Genomic DNA, 17296 nt, shown 5'->3' with positions numbered 1-17296 from the left:
TATTCCCTCCCTTTCATTCTAAGCCATGTGGATGACAGGCTCTTGATGCTCCAGCCAGGCGTCAGGGCTCTGCCTCTCAGGTGGGAGAGCCAAGTTCAGGAAACTGGTCCACAAGAGACCTCCCAGCTCCAGAAATATTAAATGGCAAAAATCTCCCAGAGATCTCCATCTCAAGGCCAAGACCCAGCTCCACTCAATGACCAGCAAGCTACACTCTTGGACACCCTATGCAAAACAACTAGCAAGACAGGAACACAAGCCCATCCATTAGCAGAGAGCCTGCCTAAAATCATAATAAGGCCACAGACACCCCAAAACACACCAACAGACGTGGACCTGCCCATCAGAAAGACAAGATCCAGCCTCATCCACCAGAACACAGGAACTAGTCCCTTCCACCAGGAAGCCTACACAACCCACTGAACCAACTTTAGCCACTGGGAACAGACACCAAAACCAACGGAAACTACGAACCTGCAACCTGCGAAAAGGAGACCCCAAACACAGTAAGTTACGCAAAATGAGAAGACAGAGAAACAGCAGATGAAGAAGCAAGGAAAAACCCGCCAGACCTAACAAATGAAGAGGAAATAGGCAGTCTACCTGAAAAAGAATTCAGAATAGTGATATTAAAGATGATCCAAAATCTTGTAAATAGAATGGAGAAAATACAAGAAACGTTTAACAAGGACCTAGAAGAACTAAAGAGCAAACAAACAGTGATGAACAACAAACTAAATGAAATTTAAAATTCTCTAGAAGGAATCAATAGCAGAATAACTGAGTCAGAAGAACAGGCAAGTGACCCGGAAGACAAAATAGTGGAAATAACTACTGCAGAGCAGAATAAAGAAAGAAGAATGAAAAGAATTGAGGACAGTCTCAGAGACCTCTGGGACAACATTAAATGCAACAACATTTGAATTATCGGGGTCCCAGAAGAAGAACAGAAAAAGAAAGGGACTGAGAAAATATGAAGAGATTATAGTTGAAAATTTCCCTAATATGGGAAAGGAAATAGTTACTCAACTCCAGGAAGCACAAAGAGTCCCATACAGGATAAATCCAAGGAGAAACATGCCAAGACACATATTAATCAAACTATCAAAAATTGAATACAAACAAAAAATATTAAAAGCAGCAAGGGAAAAACAACAAATAACACACAAGGGAATCCCCATAAGGTTAATAGCTGATCTCTTAGCAGAAACTCTGCAAGCCAGAAGGGAGTGGCAGGACATATTTAAAGTGATAAAGGAGAAAAACCTACAACCAAGATTACATTACCCAGCAAGTATCTCATTCAGATTAGACAGGAAAATTAAAATCTTTAAGAAAACCAAAAGCTAAGAGAATTCAGCACCACCAAACCAGCTTTACAACAAATGCTAAAGGAACTTCTCTAGGCAGGAAACACAAGAGAAGGAAAAGACCTACAATAACAAACCCAAAACAATTAAGAAAATGGTAATAGGAACATACATATCGATAATTACCATAAATGTAGATGGATTAAATGCTCCAACCAAAGACATAGACTGGCTGAATGGATACAGCAACAAGACCTGTATATATGCTGTCCACAACAGACCCACTTCAGACCTAGGGACACATACAGACTGAAAGTGAGGGGATTGAAAAAGATATTCCATGCAAATGGAAATCAAAAGAAAGCTGGAGTAGCAATTCTCATATCAGACAAAATAGACTTTAAAACAAAGACTATTACAAGAGACAAAGAAGGACACTACATAATGATGAAGGGATCAATACAAGAAGAAGATATAACAATTGTAAATATTTATGCACCCAACATAGGAGCTACTCAATACATAAGACAAATACTAACAGCCATAAAAGGGGAAATCAACAGTAACACAATCATAGTAGGGGACTTTAACACCCCACTTTCATCAATGGACAGATCATCCAACATGAAAATAAATAAGGAAGCACAAGCTTTAAATGATACATTAAATAAGATGGATTTAATTGATATTTATAGGACATTCCATCCAAAAACAACAGAATACACTTTCTTCTAAAGTGCTCATGGAACATTCTCCAGGATAGACCATATCTTGGGTCACAAATCAAGTTTTGGTAATTTAAGAAAATTGAAATCATATAAAGTGTCTTTTGCGACCACAAGGCTATGAGACTAGATATAAATTACAGGAAAAAAATCTGTAAAAAATACAAACACATGGAGGCTAAATAATACACTACTTAATAACCAAGAGATCACTGAAGAAATCAAAGAGGAAATCAAAAAATACCTAGAAACAAATGACAATAAAAACATGACCCAAAACCTACGGGATGCACCAAAAGCAGTTCTAAGAGGGAAGGCTTTAGCAATGCAATCCTACCTTAAGAAACAAGAAACATCTCAAATAAACAACCTAACCTTGCACCTGAAGCAATTAGAGAAAGAAAAACAAAAAACCCCCAAAGTTAGCATAAGGAAAGAAATCATAAAGATCAGATCAGAAATAAATGAAAAAGAAATGAAGGAAACGATAGCAAAGATCAATAAAACTAACAGTTGGTTCTTTGAGAAGATAAACAAAATTGATAAACCATTAGCCAGACTCATCAAGAATAAAAGGGAGGAGACTCAAATCAATAGAATTAGAAATGAAAAAGGAGAAGTAACAACTGACACTGCAGAGATACAAAGGATCATGAGAGATTACTACAAGCAACTATATGCCAATAAAATGGACCACCTGGAAGAAATGGACAAATTCTTAGAAATGCACAGCCTTCTGAGACTGAACCATGAAGAAATAGAAAATATGAACAGACAAATCAGAAGCACTGAAATTGAAACTGTGATTTAAAATCTTCCAACAAAGAAAAGCCCAGGACCAGATGGCTTCACAGGCAAACTAACATTTAGAGGAGGGCTAACACCCTTCTCAAACTCTTCCAAAATATAGCAGAGGGAGGAACACTCCCAAACTCATTCTACGAGGCCACCATCACCCTTATACCAAAACCAGACAAAGATGTAACAAAGAAAGAAAACTACAGGCCAATATACTGATGAACATAGATGCAAAAATCCTCAACAATATACTAGCAAACAGAATCCAACAGCACATTAAAAGGATCATACAGCATGATCAAGTGGGGTTCATCCCAGGAATGCAAGGATTCTTCAATATATGCAAATCAATCAATGTGATACACCATATTAACAAACTGAAGGATAAAAACCATATGATCATCTCAATAGATGCAGAGAAAGGTTTTCACAATATTCAACACCCATTTATGATAAAAACCCACCAGAAAGTACACATAGAGGGAACTTTCCTCAACCTAATAAAGGCCATATATGACAAACCCACAGCCAACATCGTCCTTAATGGTGAAATACTGAAACCATTTCCACTAAGATCAGGAACAAGATAAGGTTATCCACTCTCACCACTATTATTCAACATAGTCTTAGAATGTTTAGCCACAGCAGTCAGAGAAGAAAAAGAAATATAAGGAATCCAAATCGGAAAAAAAGAAGTAAAGCTGTCACTGTTTGCAGATGACATGATACTATACATAGAGAATCCTAAAAATGCAACCAGAAAACTACTAGAGCTAATCAATGAATTTGGTAAAGTTGCAGGATACAAAAGTAATGCACAGAAGCCTCTTGCATTCCTGTACACTAATGATGAAAAATCTGAAAGTGAAATTAAGAAAACACTCCCATTTACCATTGCAACGAAAAGAATAAAATATCTAGGAATAAACGCACCTAAGGAGACAAAAGACCTGTATGCAGAAAATTATAAGACACTGATGAAAGAAATTAAAGATGATACAAATAAATGGAGAGATATACCATGTTCTTGGATTGGAAGACTCAACATAGTGAAAATGACTCTACCACCCCAGGCAATCTACAGATTCAATGCAATCCCTATCAAGCTACCACTAACATTTTTCACAGAACTAGAACAAAAAATTTCATAATTTGTATGGAAACAGAAAAGACCCCGAATAGCCAAAGCATTCTTTTTTTTTTTTTAAAGGGCTTCAAATGCTTGGCTTATTTATTTGTTTATTTATTTATTTATTTATGGCTATGTTGGGTCTTCATTTCTGTACAAGGGCTTTCTCTAGTTGTGGCAAGCGGGGGCCTCTCACTATCATGGCCTCTGTTGTTGCAGAGCACAGGCTCCAGACACGCAGGCTCAGTAGTTTGGCTCAAGGCCTAGTTGTTCCGCGGCACGTGGGATCTTCCCAGACCAGGGCTTGAACCCTTTTCCCCTTCATTAGCAGGCAGATTCTCAACCACTGTGCCACCAGGGAAGCCCCAAAGCATTCTTGAGAAAGAAAAACGGACCTGGAGGAATCAGGTTCCCTGACTTCAGAGTATACTCCAAAGCTACAGTAATCAAGACAGTATGGTACTGGCAGAAAAACAGCAATATAGGTCAATGGAACAGGATAGAAAGCCCCGAGATAAACTCATGCACATATGGCCAGCTTATCTTTGATAAAGGAGGCAAGAATCTATAGTGGAGAAAAGACAGCCTCTTCAATAAGTGGTGCTGGGAAAACTGGACAGCTACATGTAAAAGTATGAAATTAGAACACTCCCTAACACCATACACAAAAATAAACTCAAAATGGATTAAAGACTTAAATGTAAGGCCAGACACTATCAAACTCTTAGAGGAAAACATAGGCAGAACACTCTATGACATAAATCACAGCAAGATCCTTTTTGACCCACCTCCTAGAGAAATGGAAATAAAAACAAAAATAAACAAATGGGACCTAATGAAACTTAAAAGCTTTTGCACAGCAATGGAAACCATAAACAAGACAAAAAGACAACCCTCAGAGTGGGAGAAAATATTTGCAAATGAAGCAACCAACAAAGGATTAATCTCCAAAATATAGAAGCAGCTCATGCAGATCAATATCAAAAAGCAAACAACCCAATCCAAAAATGGGCAGAAGTGCTAAATAGACATTTCTCCAACGAAGATATACAGATTGCCAACAAACATATGAAATAATGTCAACATCATTAATCATTAGAGAAATGCAAATCAAAACTACAATGAGATATCCTCTCACACTGGTCACAATGGCCGTCATCAAAAAATCTACAACAATAAGTGCTGGAGAGGGTGTGGGGAAAAGGGAACCCTCTTGCACTGTTAGCGGAAATGGTATAGCCACTATAGAGAACAGTATGGAGGTTCCTTAAAAAACTAAAAATAGCTCTACCATACAACCCAGCAATCCCACTACTGGGCATGTACCCTGAGAAAACCGTAATTCTAAAAGAGTCATGTACCAAAATGTTCATTGCAGCTCTATTTACAATAGCCAGCACATGGAAGCAACCTAAGTGTCCATCAACAGATGAATGGATAAAGAAGCTGTGGCACATATATACAATGGAATATTACTCAGCCATAAAAAGAAACAAAATTGAGTTATTTGTAGTGAGGTGGATGGACCTAAAGTCTGTCATACAGAGTGAAGTAAGTCAGAAATAGAAAAACAAATACTGTACGCTAACACATATATATGGAACCAAAAAAAAATAAAGGAAAAAAAAGGTTGTGAAGAACCTAGCGGCAAGATGGGAATAAAGACGCAGACCTACTAGAGAATGGACTTGAGGATACGGGGAGGGGGAAGGATATACTGGGACAAAGTGAGAGAGTGGCGTGGACATATATACACTACCAAACGTAAAATAGACAGCTAGTGAGAAGCAGCCGCATAGCACAGGGAGATCAGCTCGGTGCTTTGAGACCACCTAGAGGAGTGGGATAGGGAGGGTGGAAGGGAGGGAGATGCAAGAGGGAAGAGATATGGGGACATCTGTATATGTATAACTGTTTCACTTTGTTATAAAGCAGAAACTAACACACCATTGCAAAGCAATTATACTGCAATAAAGATGTTTAAAAATATTTTTTTAAAGAATCAATTATTTTTGAAAAAGATTTGATTATCATATAGCTACCTTTATTAGTAGGCATTGCATAAAAATGGATTTTCAGCATTTGTTAATTGGACCATCTCCAGTAGAAATTGCAAAGACGTGACTTGACTTAAGAATATAGCCTGGTGTTCCATTCCTAAAGGCGCTATTATGCTAACAATAAATCTGAACAAGACTGTAGGCAGAGTGTGGGTTGTGATGTACTCAATATTTATCACACTCTGACCCAAAGGAATATCCATTATGTGCTTCTGGGATCCTTAAGTAAAGCAGGTTTATCACACCTGCCAATTTTCATGGATTTGCTGTGTGAAACATCGTCTTCTTTGAAGAAATCTTGGTCACAGTGCATATTTCCATTCTTGTGGCTTTCTTTGTCAGCTAGTTCAATTACTCTGGTTCTCAGTTCAATAGAAACTATGTTTGAAATAGAGTAAAATTCAAGCAGTCATACATACTTTTCAATGTCCCCTTATCACAGACCGCTGATTGTGAGTATTTAGAAGAAGGTACATTTTCTCCAGATTCACGTTAAGGCTACTCCATTTGTAAAATGGGATGCTGTGCAAAAACACTGACAAAACAGTTTTGTTTTTTTTTTTCTTCATTGGTATAATCCCTAGAAACAAATTGATTCAAGTTTTAAGAATCATTTACTCTGGAGTAGTTTTGAAAATAATATAACTACATTTATCAGTAGATATTACATAAAAATAGTGGCAGGAACAACATCTTATAATTTTAGTCTCAGTTTGTTCCTCAAGAGTAATTAATACAGTGAGAGAAAGTGGCTCATTAGGGCCTGATGACATAATACAATAGTTACATGCCTACAGGAGGCCTTTAATCCTGCTTTGCCAATAAATGTGACTAGCTTCCTGTTCACGTCCTTGAATTATTCAGTTTCTCTCTGGAAAAACTGAGTCTCATACTGCATAAGCAGTACTTCTTCAGGACTAACCAAAGAGATGTTCAGTCATAGTTTTACAAGATATGGACAAAAGTGTTTGGCCATAGGAAAAGAAATACAAATGGCACACAAATGAGCCACATATATTTATGAACCAAATGTGTTGTTTAAAAAACTACCATTTAAGCTTTAATATTTTCTTAAAGTAACAAAGTTAAAAGAGAATTTATTAGGCGGAAATTCTTAAGATGATATTATTAAATCCCTTATAACTAGTGATGTTTGCTATTTCCTATTAGGTTTGAGTCTAAAATACCAGCCATTTGACCTTCATTAACACTACTCTTAAGGACAGCAGAGTTTTTATGAGGTTCTGGGTTTAAACTTGTGCCATCTCTAAGCCTGGATAACTCATAACATATATAGCACAAGATTTAGCTGATTATTACTTTTACCTTGCTAATCAAGTATTTAGTATTTTAAAAAAATATCGAATTTTTAAAGATTTGGACTTAAATTGTGAAATCTGTCTATAATTTATCAAATATTATATGAAAATCATAGTGAGATGAAAGACTTAAATGAATAATAACATATAGTACATTCTGAGCCTTTTTTTCACCATTGGAAAATTTAACACTTAACCACATCGGTAAACCTTGGGTTTCCTACGCATGTGACATTCTAACATCAACAAAATCTGATCCTACATGATTTTTTTAGCTTCTGCTATACCCTACAGATTTGTTCCAGCCACTTCATTTACTATTTACTTAAGCATAAAATATTTTTTCATGAAAACTTCCCGTACTTCATGAAAACTTTCTTGGCTACAAGAAAAGAAAACAGAGTTGTCGGTTTTCCTCCATTGATCAGTGTGGTCTCCAATTACCCCATTAATGTTATGTTTTTTCCAACCCTGAGACATAGATGGTTCAGTAATTTGGGGGCTGAAAATCAACCTTCTGAGTCTATATTAAGCCTCTTGATGCTTTTTATCCTTCCAGGCAATATTGTGCCTTTTCTCCATTCCTTTATTTTCTCTATTCCTCATTCCCAGCAGGGAGTAGATATCTATCTCAAGTGGAATTCTATTTCTAATCTAACTCCTTCACTAATGTTCACTAACATACGTTAAAAACAATTTTTAAACCTGTATTAGACAAGATTCTTTCCATCACAAGGGACAGAATTTCAATGGAAATTGGCCTAAAATAGGAAAAGGGCACCTTATTGGTTTATATTGCTTAAAGTTCAAAAGATAAAGTTAAGAAATTGTGCCTTTCTTCCCTTGGATTGTTCTGCCTCTGTGTGAATTTCATTTCCAGGCCAACTCTTCCTTCATTGCAGTCCTTGGTACATCTTTATACTAACTAGAACAGCACAGATGCAATGTCTTTCTGTCATTTTAATTTAGCAAAAGCCCAGGGATTTGTTTGGATATAATATATCCTGAACCAAATAGTATGGTGAGGGAGGATGGAATATGCCAATTGGCTGATCATGAGGTTATACCAATCTCATTCAAACTACAGAGACTGATAGGAAAGATTGGTTTCCCAATAAAAATCAAATATTCTTTATCAGAGGAAGCAGAAATGGATTGAGGGTTGACAAAAACACCAGATGTCCTCTTAGAACATTTCCATGTTATATGCTCCCTACTATGTTTTTCAAATAGCAAGTTGTACTTTCTCTATTGCAATTGTTGACTTACTTGTTTGTTTCCATTTTTAGGCTGAAGAGGACAGGGACCATAGCCCTCTTATTGGTGAAGGTCAATATCTAGCTCAGTGCCCGGCACATCTAAGGTACTAAAACTATCTGTTGAATTGAATGGAATTGCTTTATTTAATTAATTTGATAAATATCTACAAACCATATACTAGGCGATGGAGAAACAGCAGAGAATAAAACAGATGGAAATCTCTGCTCTCCTGAAATTTACTTTCAAATAGGACATAGTTCGAAACTTTCAAATGTTACTAGAGTTTCATCTCTAAAATTCTATGATAATAACATAACATAGGGGCAGTTGTACAGGGATACACCGGAACAATTATTCCTCAGAGGAAATTATATGACTAAACCTTTTCTACTTGATGATAATCCAAATAGGACCAATGCATTGGATCTAATTCATTCATTCATTCATTCCACAAGTATTTACGGAATCCCTACCAAGTGCCAGGAAGATAGAGGCCCAGCTCTCCTGGAACTTAAAGGTTAGTGAGGAAAAAACACGTTGCGTTAGTTTCCTATGGCTTCTCTAAAAATTACAACTTCGTGGCTTAGAACAACACGCATTTATTTTCTCACAGTTCTGGCAGTCCCAAGTCCAAAATGGGTTTCACAGGGTGGAAACCAATGTATCCACAGGGCCATACTCCCTCCAAAAGAGAAAACATCTGTTTCCTTGTCTTTTCCAGCTTCTAGAGCTTCATTTCTCTCATTTCTTGGCTTATGGTCCCTTCCTATATACTTAAGGCCAGCAGCATAGTATCTTCAAATCTCTCTCTCCTCTTTTATCACATTGCCTTCTGCTCTGTGACAAATCCCCCTTTGCCACCTTCTTACAAGGGCGTTTGTGATTTCCCACTCAGTTATTCCAGGATAAACTATCCATCTCAATATCTTTAACTTAGTCACATCTGCAAAATCCATTTTGCTACTTAATGTAAAAGTCACAAGATCCAGACATTAGGTCCTAGATCCTTGGGGGCAGTTATTTAGCCTACCACACACATTAATGAAATAATTAAAAAGTATTTAATTAGTGGGCTTCCCTGGTGGTGCAGTGGTTGAGAGTCCGCCTGCTGATGCAGAGGACACGGGTTCGTGCCCCGGTCCGGGAGGATCCCACATGCCGCGGAGCGGCTGGGCCCGTGAGCCATGACTGCTGGGCCTGCGTGTCCGGAGCCTGTGCTCCGCAACGGGAGAGGCCACAGCAGTTAGAGGCCCGCGTACCACAAAAGAAAAAGAAAAAAAAAAAAAAAGAGTATATAACTAGCAATCATGTTTCTTAATTAAATGGTTTTCTCATAATATTTTAAAAATATTAAAATAGAACAATAGAACTTTTAAATACCCATAACTTCAAAAATGTTCCAGAACCATAAAGTGTGCCTGGGTAGATTATGGTTCATGGTAAAAGCCTAAAGGCCAATGTTCATAGTAAAGGAGTTAGATGAAGTAAAGTTAATTCAAAAAAAAAAAAGAAGAAGAAGAAAAACAGAAGAGATTGGGGGCAAAATTTTAAATTTTAATTTAGAGCGTGGAGAGATTTAAAATGTTAACATTTTGAAAAGACTGTAACCGTAAAAATAGGAAGGAAAAAGCACATAATTGTGAAAGATTTGCTGGCCTTTCAGAATGAATCAAAGGCAAGTTTTAGAAAAACAAAGAAGATATTACATATACACATAGAAAGAGTAGTATATCATTAGAGAATCTAATTTTCTAAACTAGCATAGTATCTGCAAGTAGGGAGACACACCATGAAATCTCTAAAAAAACCAAGCAGATTTAAAGTAATACTCTCTTGTGTATATCATTATCAGCATCCTTACCTCTGGGGCAATGTTTAGCTCAGATTATCTTCTTTAAATAGCTATGGCTTACAAAAAAAGATCCAATCTGTTCTTTCACAAGAAAATTGTACACCAAGGATATATGATTATTTTTCCCTTTAGGATAAAGCAAAAAGACATGTTGAATCACATACGGTTTCAATAAATAAAAGTTAACAGAAGAACTGGAGGATTTTTCAGATCTGATATGTGCTCTGAAAATGATAATTTATTTTTTTTACCATAAAAGTTCTTCTAGAGATACTGTGTTGATTCAATATAGATATTTAAAGGGCAAACTGTTAATGTTAAATTTTGACGGGAAGCTGAAACTTGAGGGTAGAAATATAATTTTTATTCACATATGTATAATTTGGGGGCACCTTGATGCAGCCTTTTTTTTTCATCTATTACAAAAAAAAATATTGTTATTTAACTCTAATTCTTTGTTACAGGGAGTTAGAAGTGACATGAATCAAAATAATGTTATAACTTTGAATAAACATGATATGGCTGTAGCACTTCTAGCCACTAGATTCTCTAGTAGTAAAAATACTTTTATTTAAATGGTTTTCTGATTCTAATAGTTGTTTTCTGCATATTTTAGCCTTCTCATAGCTTTTAAGATTAGAAATCTTTCCACTTCTTATAATTGTCATTAAATATTTGTCTCTTACAATTACTGTGTTTCTGGCTTGTAAGTTACTATGTTTGTTCCTGTGTTTCTCCCAATATATTAGGGCTTTGTCATGAACATTGGAAACTTCAATAGTATCCACTACCACAGTTGATGGGAAGCAGTGTGTTGTAATAGAAGAGCTGCTCTGGCAATCAAATGACCCGGACAATATCCATGCTCTGTGGCAACTCACATAGGTAAGCTTGAAAATTCAGAACAGAATTCTGTGTTCTTAATAGACTATGGTTGATTATGTACAAATACAGCTACTAGTATCCCCTTTACTGTTTCCATGCCCCTTTACAGTGTAACTTTGTGGCTTTTCTATCAAGAGATGCAGGATATTTTCATATCTCTTGAATCTGGACTGATTATGTGACTTGGAATTGTTAAAAGAATGCAGCAGAAATGACATTGTGTTAGTTAACAAGCCTTGACATTAAAAAAACTTGCATACTTCTGATTTCTCTTGGAACTCTGAGCAGGCACTATGTGAAGGAGGCCAGACTCACAAAGGATGAAAGAACCTTTGGCCCAGGGCAGAGACAGCCCAGTGGTCTCAGCTGAGAATATCCTAGACTAGCCAGATCCCAGATGTGACCCAGTAGCTAACCACAGATGTAAAGTACTCAGGCAAAATCAAAAGAATAGCTTAGTTGATCCCATTTAAAATTGCCAACCTACAGACTTAACTAAATACATGGTAATTTGTTATTTTAATCCATTCAGATGTGGGATGGTTTATTACATGGCAAAAGCTAACTGATACACAGACTTAATATATTTTAGTTGAGTGAAAGGATATATCATTGAAATGCAAAGAAAAATATTTCTAAAGTTATTCTACTTCTGATGTGAAATTCTATATTACTTTTTCTTCTATACCAATATAGCTTTTTTTATCCATACCGAATTCTAAATTTGAGGGGAAATATACATTTCTATTTTAATTTTTAAAGACCACTCTAAAGGAAATAAAAAAGAAATATTCTTCATTGTTTATTGATAAGAAAATTACTTAATCACATTTTTTACTATAAAAATTTCATGTGACAATTTATAATTGAAATAATCTTAGTTCTGTTAAAAATGGCACTTGATTTATTTTTTAAGGATTAAACTCTCTATATTAGCCATAGAGATTACCTTCAAAGTTTTATCATTTTAGTCATTTAAATAACATAAGTATTTTGTATTTGAAAATTGCTTCCCCTGCAGAAAAAAATAAAATGCCAATAGATTATTGAACAAAACTCATAAAAATAGAACACTTTACCTGCATAAGTATTTATGAGTGTCAGCAGAATTACCAATTTCCAAAGCAACCTCATTTCCACTTTCTGAGGTCAAAATTTCTCCCATACAATCAGCCGGAAAGAAAATGTCTATCTTCCAGTCTGAAAGAAAAAAAAAATGTCATGAAATGACAGATATACAAACATGCATATTGTAAAGTATGTATGAATTGTTGCATATTCATTCAAGTTGATATTAAAATATTAACCTAAATAAAGCAACCTAAAGGTCTACTTTATATATATATGTGTAGTTTGTAAATTTCCATAATTTCAATTCATACCTCAGAAATACATGTCATTTGCTGTAGTAGTTTATGGACTGGAGTACAATTCAATTGAATGTATTCTATGTGGATTAAAACTTTCATGAGTATAATTTTAAATTCAGTTCTTTTTGAAATGTTAGAGAGGTTTAAAAACATGTTAAATCAACTCCCACAATTCTGTTGGTGACTTTTATTTTTGATTTTACACCATTAGGAAAAAGGTAAAATATTACTCTTATCTTATATATATTAACAATGATTTTATACATTTCATGGATTTTTAAGTGTTTTTTTTTAATCAGTATTATTCTCAATATCTTGAGAATATATTCATTGGGAAACATTATTTTCCTATTGTTACTAGAACTAAAATTAATATTGTGGTATAAAATTTCTGCTGGAACTCAATTTCTGGAAGTATTATCTTTCAAGTGTGAGACATACATTTCCTTTGTGATCACATCACAATTTTCTCTAATTTATTTTGACATTTAAGCTTTCCAGTGATAAATGAAATCAAGATAAAGTGTTTGTTCAGCCTTTACTCCAAAAGTGAAATCTAGTAAGCAGCTCATAAAGCTCATAATCTCAAAAAAGTATAGAATAAACTCACGTAGGTCACATTTGATAAAATTATTTTATATCAAATGATAGGACCCTTTGGAAACTTTTAACTTAGTGTAAATATATTGTCTTGCAACTTCAAATATCTCTTGGAAGCATGTGGATTTTAAGTGTAAGTCTAGTAAAAAAAAATTTTTTTTGATCATTTCCTGATATATTTTTAAATTGTAAAAATCTTTAATTTCTTTCTGTTACTAGTTACTTCAACTTAAACCCCAGGGACCATATTCAAATTTAAGTCTTTATGAAATCCAAGTTAAATGCTTTCAAATTTAATCTAGGAATAAAAATCAAAAAGAAAATAAACAATATTCAGGTCAACATGCTATGCTGATTTGACAGTGTCCTACCAGAAATTCTGTCATATCTTACATCATCTTTGCATTCTCTTTGACACCACAGGTTCTAAGCTCTTAACCCCTTATATTTAAGTGAAATTATACACTATATCCATTCATTAATTTATATTTTTTCAAGAAATATTTATTTATTTATACTTATTCTCTGCCAGACATTAGGTACTTTGGTGTTAGTAGTGAATCTAAAACCCTTCATTTCTACCCTTGAGGTCTTGCCATCTTTTAAGAGACACAGACTTTTAAGAAAAACAGCAAAATCAAACACACACACACACACACACACACACACACTGATAAATAGTTAGGTGTGGTAAATATGGTAATACTTTGAAGAAAACAAGTGCAAATGAGATCTATGAGGTGGGGTTCAAGTAGTATTTTTGAACGGAGGCTTGAAAAATGAGTATGCTTTAGCCAGGCAAAGAGTACATGTACATGAGGTAGGGAGCATAGGAGAGCAGGGATTAAGATAGGTAAGATGTAGAAGGAGACTACTAGCTGTCTAAGCAAAAGGGAGAGAGCGTGACAAGGTCCTGAAGCAGGCCTGAGTTTGCATTTTCAAAGACCTGACAAAGATCCAGTTTGCTATTCAGAAGGACAAGGTTGGAGAAGGACAAATAGGTTAAACTGTGGGCCATGTTGACGAGTATGGATGTTGTACTTCCACATTATAATGAGGATTTTTAAGCAGGACAGACTGAATTTAATATACATTGTATAGACATCACTAGCTGATGTGGAGAATGGAAGGGGTAGAGTAAAAAGTAAAAACTTATAATTACCCATTTATCTGATGGGCATTCATTATTTTTTCCGACCAAACAATTCTTCCCCCTTCTTCTGATAAAAGCTCTGTGTTTTTTTTGTTTTTGTCTTTGTTTTTGTTTTTTTAGGAACCATCTCCCTACACACCCTCAGTCCATATAATGAGAGTGAGATTTCTTTCACCTCCTAGCTCCAGGGATGAGGATGTGACCAGGGCTATGTCAATCAGGAATTCATTCCCCTGGCTACAATGTTTTGTAAAAGGATGGGCATGTAGCCTAAGCCAAACCAGTGACAACAAAGCCAAGACATTTGTCAATAATACTAAGACAGTAAAGTTGTTAAGATATAATCTGTTGATCCAATGTAATACAAAATTTTGCAAGTCCTGTCTTGACCCAATTTTGAAAGCATGGCTAAAAACTCTCAACTCCCCTTAGCAGATAGTTTGCTGAGTCCCCACCCCAACTTCTTCCCTTATCAGGCCCTGACACTTCTGGGTTATAATGCACACAAAGCAATTTCCAGAGGCCTCCAGTTACCTAACAACAAGGAATGGCCCTTCTTCCTAGGGCTGACAGAATTATTCAAAATACTCAATCTCAAGGATGCCCTCGAAACTTAGCTAACACTACCTCACTTGCCATACATTAGCTGCTCTTATCCTGTCCATACATACTTGTCATACATAAGTCCCAGCTTGCTATTATCCTGTCCCTGGGTATACTTCTGTGAATACCCCTTCTCTCATTTGGATCTGTAGGAAACAAGAGTTTTGCTTCATATATCCCAGTTTCACATATCTGAGTGTTATTATGTTGTGTTCCTCCATCTAAAGAACCTGTAGTCATAGCTGATATCATGACATTATGAAATGCCATGCTTAAGATCTGGAATTCCCAGATGTGAGTGAATAAGACAAACTCTTTGCCCGATCCAGTTTGGGTTGTAATTTTTTTTGTCTCTTGCAAACAAAATCATCTGACTAGTGTATTCATTTTTCAGCCTGAATTTATATAAAGTTTTTCTTAAAGACTCCAGTGCAAACTGACATGATATATACCCCTTGAGCCTCGTATTTATCAAAGACTCCATTATATTGCCAGCATTGTTGTACATTATCTTGAAGATAAAGCTGTATGTAATGCTTGCTCCTAATACATGGTATGGCATGTAATGTAGAGCTCATAGGTATTCAGTAAGTGTCTGGTTTGTATTTGACAACCAACCAATCTAGTATTATCAAGAAAAAGACTAAACTGGGAATCTAGAGACTTTGCTTCTACTACTGTCTTTCTCTTAACCAGCTTATTAATATTGGGTGTTTCATTTATAATCACAATGATTGTCAGCTTCCTCCTATGAAAAAGGAAGGGTTTGACCTAGAGATCACCCTTAGATTTCTTCCAGCTCTGATAATCGAAGATTGTTTGATTCAACCAGGTATCTAACTTCATAGCACATTTTTTCCTTTATCATCTGATTGCTTATCAACATCCTCTAATGAGGGCCAAGTCCAAGAGATATTTTATTTTGCAGTGCTCTATAAAGATCGCCTAAATAGCTAATATTTATGCATCAGTTGCCATTTGTAAAAGTTCCATTTGTAAAAGTTTAAATTGCCTGAGGAAGGAGAATACACTGGCTCAATGAGAACAATCTAGATAAGAAGAGTCTGGTTATTTACTCACAGGAAAAAGGGATAGAAATATTCAGTAGCTAAAATTTATGCTGGGCACTGACACGCAAAATAGCCACAGGAATTATTTCTAGGTTCCTAGAATCCTAAAGATTGCTTGAGGCAAAATAAAGGAGGCCAGTATATAAACTTAACTTAAAAGAACTTCCCGAAGCTCTAAAAAAGTTTCAAAAATGCATCACCAGCACTTTGTTTTAGATGAGGTTTATAAACCATGCAATCTTTAAATATCATTTTGGCCTGAAGAAGTGGGTGTCTTGGTTCATAACCCAGCTGCTGAGGTTATTGTTCTGTTATTACTGGACAAGCTTGTCCCCTCCAGACCATATGTGTTTCTTTTTCCTCTCATGGAATTTCTCAGTGCAAAAGTAATAATTTCAAACACTTCAACACAAGAATATGTGTAGGTACACAATCTCTTTCTTGTAATCGCCCCCCCCAATTTTTTTTAAATCTCTGAAAGTTGAAATCCCTTGTAAGTTGAGTGGCAAAATTAATTTGGTGGTAAAATCTGTACCAAATTAATGTGAGGTTGTTTATTCTGTTTCATCTAACTTAGCATGAATATTTAGGTTTTGCTGTTGAACAGAAAGTGTTGGTTGATGATAGAGCTGTTCAGCCCACTGAAGGTATTGTCTAAATACATGTAAATTTGAACATTGCCTTTCTAAAGACCAAAGTAGGGATCAGCAAACTGAAGTCTTCTGACCAAATTCAGTCTCCTGCCTGTTTTTGTAAGTAAAGTTTCACTGGAACCCAGCATACCTATTTATTTATGTACTGTCTGTGGTTGCCTTTGTGCTACAAATGCAGAGTTGAGTAGTTGTGCCAGAGACCATATGGCCCTCAAAAGTGAAAATATTTACTATCTGGCCCGTTATAACCTTAGGGCTTCTGGAAGTTCTGTTGCTGATCTCTGGTCTAATATATTCTAAAGTCTAAAAACATTTGGCTGTGAAGATTTCAGGTAAAGGAATGTGGAACTCTATTTCTCTAACCCCATGTATACATACATACTCAGTAAGAATTGCACGTTTAACAGAAAAGATAAATGGGTCTTGATTTTGAAGTAGCTTCGGACTGTATCGTACCTTAATAGGATATCTTCTTACCACGTGTCCCCAATCAGCATCTGACCCCCCCC

General features: G+C 35.7%; 2 protein-coding genes across 17 annotated transcripts in view; one reads left to right on the top strand and one right to left on the bottom strand.

Moving 5' to 3' along the window:
- Nucleotides 1–12567, bottom strand: part of CNTN6 (contactin 6) — a gene marked incomplete at its 3' end in the record, with an annotated part of 232143 nt that extends 219576 nt beyond the window's left edge. For all 4 annotated transcript variants that reach the window (XM_079935626.1, XM_079935627.1, XM_079935629.1 and 1 more), the window contains exon 1: nt 12418–12567. In XM_079935626.1, the coding sequence (XP_079791752.1) occupies nt 12418–12472 (55 nt within the window). In that variant the 5' untranslated portion in view covers nt 12473–12567. The remainder of the gene's footprint in view (nt 1–12417) is intronic.
- The window catches only part of LOC307193527 (uncharacterized protein), a 730787-nt gene that overhangs the window by 312675 nt on the left and 400816 nt on the right, over nt 1–17296 (top strand). For 12 of the 13 annotated variants that reach the window (XM_079935632.1, XM_079935641.1, XM_079935643.1 and 9 more), the window contains 2 exons: nt 8631–8704; nt 11203–11338. The gene's annotated coding sequence lies outside the window, so the exon portion shown is untranslated. Of the gene's footprint in view, nt 1–8630; nt 8705–9056; nt 9119–11202; nt 11339–17296 lie in introns of all 13 variants that reach the window. The other variant, XM_079935638.1, reaches the window with a different exon arrangement.

This window comes from Stenella coeruleoalba (assembly GCF_951394435.1).
Source record: "Stenella coeruleoalba genome assembly, chromosome: 10".
NCBI classification, from domain to species: domain Eukaryota; kingdom Metazoa; phylum Chordata; class Mammalia; order Artiodactyla; family Delphinidae; genus Stenella; species Stenella coeruleoalba.
This window is presented reverse-complemented; position numbering and strand designations above follow the sequence as displayed.